The sequence below is a fragment of the Macrotis lagotis genome, chromosome X (genome assembly GCF_037893015.1).
Source record: "Macrotis lagotis isolate mMagLag1 chromosome X, bilby.v1.9.chrom.fasta, whole genome shotgun sequence".
Taxonomy (NCBI): domain Eukaryota; kingdom Metazoa; phylum Chordata; class Mammalia; order Peramelemorphia; family Peramelidae; genus Macrotis; species Macrotis lagotis.
This window is the reverse complement of record NC_133666.1, coordinates 7,681,424-7,691,477: the sequence shown is the minus strand read 5'-3', so window position 1 is coordinate 7,691,477 and position 10,054 is coordinate 7,681,424. Positions and strand designations below refer to the sequence as shown.

The 10,054-nt window shown below is 40.5% G+C and overlaps 1 protein-coding gene across 1 annotated transcript in view; it reads right to left on the bottom strand.

Annotated features, from left to right (window-relative positions):
* AR (androgen receptor) overlaps window positions 1–3,988 on the bottom strand; it is a 210,183-nt gene extending 206,195 nt beyond the window's left edge. The window contains exon 1 of the mRNA XM_074201797.1: window positions 3,823–3,988. Within this exon, the coding sequence (XP_074057898.1) occupies window positions 3,823–3,988 (166 nt within the window). The remainder of the gene's footprint in view (window positions 1–3,822) is intronic.
* Between the last annotated feature and the right edge of the window lie 6,066 nt (window positions 3,989–10,054).

The window sequence follows — 10,054 nt, the reverse complement described above, 5'->3', positions numbered from 1 at the left end:
CGTATAGCACATCCGGACTCTATTCTATAAAGCATATTTGTACTATATTCCATATACTATATACATATTCTATTCCATATAGCACATCTGGATTCTATTCTATAAAGCATATTTGTACTATATTCCATATACTATATACGTGCTCTATTCCATATAGCACATCCAGACTCTATTCCATATAGCACATTTGGACTCTATTATATATAGCACATCCCGACTCTATTCCATATAGCACATCCAAACTCTATTATATATACCACATCCGGACTCTATTCTATAAAGCATATTTGTGCTATATTCCATATACTATATACATACTCTACTCCATATAGCACATCCACACTCTATCCCATATAACACATTCTGACTCTATTCTATATAGCACATCCCGACTCTATTCCATATAGCACATCCGGACTCTCTTCCATATAACACATTTGGACTCTATTCCATATAGCACATACATACTCTATTCCATATAGCACATACATACTCTATTCCATACACCCCGACTCTATTCTATATAGCACATCCATACTCTATTCCATATAGCATATCCTGACTCTATTCTATTACAGCAATCCATACTCTATTCCATATAGCACATCAGGACTCTATTCCATATAGCACATTTGGACTCTATTCCATATAACACACCCTGACTCTATTCTATATAGCACATCCATACTCTATTCCACATAGCACATCCGGACTCTATTCCATATAGCACATACATACTCTATTCCATATAGCACACCCCTACTCTATTCTATACAGCACATCCATACTCTATTCCATATAGCACACCCTGACTCTATTCTATTATAGCACATCCATACTCTATTCCATAAAGCACATCCGGACTCTATTCTACAAAGCATATTTGTACTATATTCCATATACTATATACATACTCTATTCCATATAGCACACCCTGACTCTATTCTATACAGCACCTCCATACTCTATTCCATATAGCATATCTTGACTCTATTCTATTATAGCACATCCATACTCTATTCCATATAGCACATCCGGACTCTATTCCATATAGCACATACATACTCTATTCCATATAGCACATACATACTCTATTCCATATAGCACACCTGGACTCTATTCTATTATAGCACATCCATACTCTATTCCATATAGCACATCGGGACTCTATTCCATATAGCACATTTGGACTCTATTCCATATAGCACATACATACTCTATAACATGTAGCACATACATACTCTTCCATATAGCACACCCTGACTCTATTCTATACAGCACATCCATACTCTATTCCATATAGCATATCCTGACTCTATTCTTTTATAGCACATCCATACTCTATTCCATATAGCACATCCGGACTCTATTCCATATAGCACATTTGGATGCTATTCCATATAGCACATACATACTCTGTTCCATATAGCACATCAGGACTCTATTCCATATAGCACATCAGGACTCTATTCCATATAGCACATTTGGACTCTATTCCATATAGCACATACATACTCTACCATATAGCACACACTGACTCTATTCTATTATAGCACATCCATACTCTATTCCATATAGCACATCCAGACTCTATTCCATATAGCACATCCATACTATATTCCATATAGCACATCTGGACTCTATTCTATAAAGCAAATTTGTACTATATTCCATATACTACATATGTACTCTATTCCATATAGCACACCCTGACTCTATTCTACACAGCACCTCCATACTCTATTCCATATAGCACATCCATACTCTATTCCATATAGCACACCCTAACTCTATTCTGTTATAGCACATCCATACTCTATTCCATATAGCACATCGGGACTCTATTCCATATAGCACATTTGGACTCTATTCCATATAGCACATATATACTCTATAACATGTAGCACATACATACTCTTCCATATAGCACACCCTGACTCTATTCTATACAGCACATCCATACTCTATTCCATATTGCACACCCTGACTCTATTCTATTATAGCACATCCATACTCTATTCCATATAGCACATCCGGACTCTATTCCATATAGCACATTTGGGCTCTGTTCCATATAGCACATACATACTCTATTCCATATAGCACATCCGGACTGTTCCATATAGCACATACATACTCTATTCCATATAGCACATCCAGACTCTATTCTATACAGCACATCCATACTCTATTCCATATAGCACATGCATACTCTATTCTATATAGCACACCCTGACTCTATTCTATAAAGCACATCCATACTCTATTCCATATAGCACATCCGGACTCTATTCCATATGGCACATTTGGACTCTATTCCATATAGCACATACATACTCTGTTCCATATAGCACACCCTGACTCTATTCTATACAGCACATCCATACTCTATTCCATATAGCACATACATACTCTATTCCATATAGCACACCCTGACTCTATTTTATACAGCACATCATGACTCTATTCTATTATAGCACATCCATCCTCTATTCCATATAGCACATCAGGACTCTATTCCATATAGCACATACATACTCTATTCCATATAGCACATACATACTCTTCCATATAGCACACCCTGACTCTATTCTATACAGCACATCCATACTCTATTCCATATAGCATATCCTGACTCTATTCTATTATAGCACAGCCATACTCTATTCCATATAGCACATCAGGACTCTATTCCATATAGCACATTTGGACTCTATTCCATATAGCACATACATACTCTGTTCCATATAGCACATACATACTCTTCCATATAGCACACCCTGACTCTATTCTATACAGCACATCCATACTCTATTCCATATTGCACACCCTGACTCTATTCTATTATAGCACATCCATACTCTATTCCATATAGCACACCCTGACTCTATTCTATACAGCACATCCATACTCTATTCCATATAGCACACCCTGACTCTATTCTATACAGCACATCATGACTCTATTCTATTATAGCACATCCATACTCTATTCCATATAGCACATCCGGACTCTATTCCATATACTATATCCGTACTCTATTCTAGATACTATATCCATGGTATATTCTATATAGCATATACATACTCTGTTGTATATACTAGACATGTACTCTATTCTATATAGCACATCTGTACCATATTCTCTATACTGTATACATACTGTGTTCTCTAGAGCATATGCGTCCTCTCTTCTCTATACTACACACGTCCTCTAGTCCATATACTATATACATACTCTATTCTATATACCGTATGCATACTGTATTCTATATACTATATCCAAACTATAGTCTATATAGCATATACGTACTCTGTTCTATATAGCACATTCATACTGTATTCTCTATACTATATACATACTGTATTCGACATGGTATGTCCATACTATAAGGACCCTCATTTTGTAAGTGAGGAGACAGGCTCAGAGAGGTGAGGGGCTTTGTCCAGCGGCCCTCTGTCCAAGGTGTTGCTTTAGAACTCGGCTCTCCCAGTCCCAAGACTGCCACTCCCCCCAGCAGTACAGACAGCAGGTATTGATGAGCCCTGGGATGGCGACAGGGCCGGCCCCCCGAATTCCAACAGCTTGGCCAAAGCTCCAGAGCATTCCGCATTCTTCCCAAAATGCTTTTGCCTAGACCGAGGCCACTCATCACGTCTTCTCTAGAAACCAACGTCGGCCTGGGACCCTTGGCAAAAGGCAGGGGGGGGGCAACTAACTAGCAACCACTCTCTCTAGGGGTCGAGACTTCAGGATTGGCGGTGGGGGAGAGGAGAGGATGCACAGCCAGCCTTTAAGCCAGCAGGGGGCCCTAGTCCACACCATCTGCTACTCTAGCTTTGTCTCGGGGAAAAGGCAGGATCTGACTGCCCCCAGACAGCTGGGCATTGGTTCCAGGGCCTACTCTCCACTTTTTGCAGTTTTCCACAGGGGAGGGGTAGCACTGGACTGCTGCCCCTGGGCCACTGCCTGGGGAGAAGACTGGCATCATGGGAATTTGCCTGTACAGCTCTGTGGAGGTAGATCAGTCAATTCAATTCTACAAACATTCTGAATTACCTTTTTCTTTCCGGAGCCCCGGGAACAGGGGAAGGTAGCAGTTTAGACAAGACCTCACTCCTGCAGTCTTTCCAGAAGATACTCAAAGAATAACCAGGATAGACCATTTTCACTCACTGATGACATTTCTGATAAGTAGGAGAATCTGGGAAGACTTCCCAGAAGAAGTGACCATTTGACCTAGGCTTTCAAAACAGCAAGAGCTAGATGAACTTTGGCTTAGAGGAGGTGTGGGAGGCAAAGATTTAAAGTTGGACCGGCACTTCAGAGGCCATCCGGCTCAACTTTTTCCAAATGGGGGAAACTCAGACCCCCAAAAGTTAAGTGACTAGTTCAGAGTCACTTGTAGGGCCCCAGATCTAGAACTACTTCAATTCAATTCAATTCAAATGTAACATCTGTGATTTTTGAGTCCTCACCCCAGGTGTTCACACGGACTATTTGTGCCCAACCTGGGGTAGAGCATTCCCGGTTCATATTGGTCTGATCAGCCAAAGTCTGATATGCTGTTAGTTGTCTCCAACATAGTGATGTCATTTTGGTCTTCTTTGATAAAGAAGTACAAGAATCCAGATCTAGAGGTAGAAGAAACCTTAGAGATCATCTAATCATTTTACAGGAAAGGGAAACTAAGGCACAGAAAGGTGAAATTGTGCTCAGGATCATCGAAGCCAAGATGACTTACTTGTTCTAGGTTATTGAGAATTTGTGCTCTTTTCTACCCTATAGAGCCTAGAATCATTCATCCCCTAAACAACAGGAATCCATAAAGTATGTGGTTTGATTTTGCTTTTTTTACATTAAGGAAGAACTACCAGGAGTTATTCATTCGACTGTAAGCTCCTCAAGAGCAGAGACTATTTTTTTAATGATTATTTATTTTTAACATTTTGACAGGGCCTGTCTTTTGCCTTTCTTTGGATCCTCAGCACTTAGCATAGTGCGTAAGGCAGTAAAGACGTAACGTATATTTCTTGACTGAGTGACTTGATAGAGTCTGGAGAACATTTCTCCACTTACTAGTGAGTGTCACCCCCTAGTGTACCAAAACACCAGAGAGTCTCATTTGGGGCATCAGAAGATGCCAGCTTCATGGTACCTTAGAGATAATTCATTTAAACAGATTTCACTTTCCAGAAGAGGAAATGAAAATCTAAAGAGATGAGAGGCCTTTGCCCACGCCAGGCAGCCAAGAGCCAGAGTTGGATTTGTATCCAGACCTTTGAACTCCCAACCCAATTTCCTTATTGTGAAGTTACACAAATGGCAATAGAACCAATTCTCAGTTATCCATTGAAAAGGAGAGATGAAGAGTCTGTGGTGGGGAGGGGGAGGTTTGGGACAGAGGGAAACTGAAGAACACAGAGGACTTCACAGGTCATTCAGACAACTTACCTTCTGTCCTAAGCAAACCTCAGAGGAAATCACATCCAATGGACAGAGCTTGGAGTCTTTACCTTTATATCCCACCTCCTTCCCCCGCCCACCCCCATCAGCAAGAATACACACACACAAACCCAGCGCAGAATGCTCAGGAATAAAAAAGGTAGGCAGGCAGGGGACTGGAAAGGGCTTGGGGAAAAGCAAAATGATGAGAGAAATCTATAAAGTGAGCAGTTAGCCCTCCAGTAAGTGACAGTTAATAATCCCACTAGAAACTATTGCCAGCCCCAATTTTTCCTGTCCTCTGGGCCTCAGACCACAAATCGTAGTCCCTCAGGTCTATGAGAGATGGGAAGGACCCACTCATAAGAACCTTGAATGATGCAGCTTTAGAATGTACAAAACTGGAACTGACTGGATAGGCAAGAGGTCTAGAGCAGCAGTTTTGTTGACAGATGAGAAAACACACGCTGCCCAATGCAACTTCTCGGATAAGAGGGTTGTCTCAGAGAGGACAAGCACCTTACCCAAGTCACATCCCCTGTGGGCCAGAATTGGGCCAGAGAAGGACAGAAGCAAGATGGCTCCATGAACTCTGAGCTGACTTCCAACCAGAAAGATCTAGGGTCAGATCTCACCCCAATTGGGGTCAGATAGGCTGCTAAAGCATCATGTGCCCGTGTTATAAGACACCAGGAATGAACCTCGATGCGCATGGAATCCAAATCCCTTTATCTTGCAAGTAAGACAAGTGTGGATTTGTGTGTGTATGTTCAGTTTGTCCAAACTCATCCAGCTAGATCTGCAAATAAGTTATGCACACCATACTTTTGCACAAAGGCCCTTTCTGTTTTCTTCACCCCTCCTCCTCCCCAACGCCCACTTTCAGGCCTGGATACAGACTCTCACGCACACTTACCTTAAAAGCGCCTGCTCTAAGTTTATTACACACAGTAATTTCTCAATCCAAGTTATCTGACCCAGAACTTGAGGACCCACGCTTGTCAGCTGTGCTGGTCTGACGGGCCACAGATTCACAATTCCCTCCCAGGGAACCGAGAGCCTGGATTTCCTTCACCTTCCATCCTTCTGCACACACCCACCTGGCCTCAGTAAACAAGCCAATAGTATTCGCTGAAGCACCTCTCGGATCTATAGGCTCAGCAATGGATTTCACATTCTTTAAGCCCCAACCCTGGCCGACCCAATTTTCTGATAGCCACATCGTTCAGATTCCAAGTCACCTCTGAACTGGAGACTACGGGCCAATGTTTGAATCTCTCTCTACCTGAATTTCTCAATCCATGAAATAGAGGTAATTCTATGGATTCTACTGCAAAGTTGTGGTGAAACTCCTGTTAGATCATGTGCACAAATCATTTGGAAAACATTAAAAGACTACACAAATATCACTACACAACACTATATAAATAAGAATTAGCTAGACATACATTTTTGGAGATGGCAAATGTGAAAATTTTCTTTGCTCGACTTCTTATATCCATTACAGAGGTTTTGTTTTCTTTAGTTTGGGCGGGGGGGCAATGTGGGAGACAAACTAAATGCTTGGAATAGAAAAAATGATAAAAAAGAATCACTTACTTATTAATACTGTAGTTCTCCTATAAATATCTTGATGTTGGAAGGAATTACAAGGTACCTTTTCTGGGAAGGGGACTAATATAGCATCCACTTTATATAAGGTTAAGTGGGAAATGTTTGGAGCAGATTGTGAGTCCCAGGTGACAAGGCTACAAATTGCAATTGTTTTTCAAAGAGGAAAAACAACCACCAATTACTTCTGGCAAGAAATTTGACCCCTCAAATTAACCTGGTAGAAGCTGTGTTATGTCCCAGCTTGGGACAGAGAAGTTCCAGGTGGGAGGAATCTTAGAAGATGGAATGTCAGAAGTGAGAGGGACTTTAAAGCATAGAACATCAGAATCGGGAAGGGCTTTAGAACATAAAATAGAACAGGAATGGATGTCGGAAGAGACCTTAGAACAGAATATTAAAGCTCCTAGCACATTATGTCAGAACTGAGAGGGTCTTCAGAACCTAGAATGTCAGATCTGAGAATGTATCTTAGAACAGAGGTCTCAAGTACCCCGAGGCCATATGTGGCCCACAACACACCAGATTGTCATCTAAACCAGATGAAAATGTAAATGGGAAATAATTAACAAAATAAATAAAGTTTAATAGAACAAATATAATACTAACATGTGGTTTTTCCTAGGTCAATATGAGATGGAAGGGATTCTTATGTACTAATAATGGTTCCTACTTCTATTTGAATTTGACAGTGTTGTCTTAGAATACAGGCCAACAGAACTGGAAGACATCTTAGATGATAGAAGCAATGGGCCTTGATTCCAATAATGTATACATTTAGGTGAAGAAATGCCTAGAAAAAAAATACAGCTTCAGCCACTTAGAGGGCCTGAGTGATGGAGTCAGTGTGGCAAATTCTTTTTTTTTTAAATTTTTTTTAATTTTAATTTTTTAACTTAATATTTATTCTCATTTGTACAAATGTTTTTATACATTAATAAAATATTCTTGTTTAACACTAAACAAAATACCCCCTCCCCCCCAAAATATAGACTCGCTTGCGTGATAAAGTAAAGGGAAGAGGAAAAAAATTAAAATTAAAAAAAATTATAGTAATAATTGTAGGTATGGCCAGATGGCGCAGTGGACGGAGCACCAGCCCTGAAGCCAGGAGTACCCGAGCCCATAGCTGGCCCCGTACACCCAACAATCACCCAACTGTGTGACATCAGAGTGGCAAATTCTTACTAGAATTTTCAGGGCATTCTTCTTATTTGGTCTTTCCTGAAAAGGAGAAGTTCCAACTGCCTACCCAGTAAAGGCAGAATGAGCTGCCCTTTTGGAAAATATTGGCCATGAGATTTTTATGGACATTTTTCTGTCTGCCTCTTTCTTCGTGTTTGGCTTTTGGACTTACCTCACTTGTGTTTTTATGAAAGTCTGTGGTAGTTTTTTTTTTTTAATAACTAGGTTTCAACAATGAGTTGGGAGATGCAATGGTAAGAAAAACCTTTCATCAGATGAGGAAGACAAATTGTCGCACTTCTCAGTAAATCAACAGAGCTCTTCTTTTAGTCTATTCCAAAGTAACTTCCCTACTGGGCTCCTTGTGGTGCTATGAATCAGCCTTCCCATTGCAGTCCATTCTCCACTCTAGATGCAGGTACTGCCACTAGTGGCTGCTATCCGGAGGGATGATACTAGGAGAACAATGGGACTATGGGAAATTCAAAATTCTCCAGATTTAAATGCTTCCAAACAGGAAGCTCAAAATGTTTTCTCCCCAGCCAAAAAGGAGGCAGGCAGGAGACCCAAAATAAGATCAAAGACTCAAAGAATGTTTAATAAAATTTAGGAAACATTTAAATACCCCCACCTACTCCCCATCCTTAAGGAGCATGTGTGCTACTAATTTCAAGAGCTAGAGAGGCCCTTAGAAGAGAAAATGTCAATTCTGGATAGAAGCAATCTTAGCACATAGAATGTTATAGTTGGAGAATACCTTAGGGAAAATAAAATCTAACCTTTTCATTTAAGAGGGAAGAAAACCAAAGTCCAAATAGAGGAAGGGATTTGCTCTATGTTACAAAAATGTTTCCGTTTCAGATACACGACTAGAACCCCTTTCTCCTGACTTCCTGACCAGTATTCTTTCTCTGCTGCATCCAGGGATGCATTGATAAATATTTAACAACCAACTTTCTGGAAACATTTCTGGAAATACACACACACACACACACACACACACACACACATCTATCTATCTATCTATCTATCTATCTATCTATCTGATACATTTTTCACTTTCATCTGCATCATTTGCATTTTCTCCATTTCTTTCTCAAGTCTAGACAAATCAACCAAACAACAAATTTGATTCAGCCATGAATCTACAACTTCACTGGTGTGAAGAAAGAAACAAAGAAGAGTGCCTGAAGCATTGTTGGGTTAAATGACTTGTCTAGGGTCACACAGCCAAGATGTCAGAACTTGAACCCACAGCTGACTTTTCTATCCATTAGGTCAAACTGCCAAGGTGTATGGGGGAAGGGGAATGAGTTCCAGCTCAAATGTATTTATTCAGGCAGTCATTTGAAGTCAGAGCGTCTGAGTCCAGTCCAGCCTCTCCTACCTGTGTGGTCTTAGACAAATCCCTTCCCTTCCTCTGGCCTGCTTTCTTCCTTAGACCTAGGATCTCATGTGGAGAGAATTTGAGTCAGGAAGATGAGTTTAAATCCAACTGCAGATACAGGTATTAGGCAAATGACTTAACTGTTTGGTGGGCTTTTTTTGCCTCCGTTTTTTCATCTGAAAAATGGGGCTAACAATACTGTTCACCTCCCAAGGTGGTTGTGAGATCAAATGAGTTAAAATAACATGAATCACTTTGCCAAACTTAAAGTACTATAGAAATCACATCTATTGTTCTCATCATTATGGGTGTCCTTGGATAAGTCCCTTCTACTCTCTTGGGCTCAGTTTCTTCCTTGGTAGTTCCAGCAGAATCCTCAGAATGGCTAATAATGGCTGCATGAGAATGCAATACTACATGGGACAA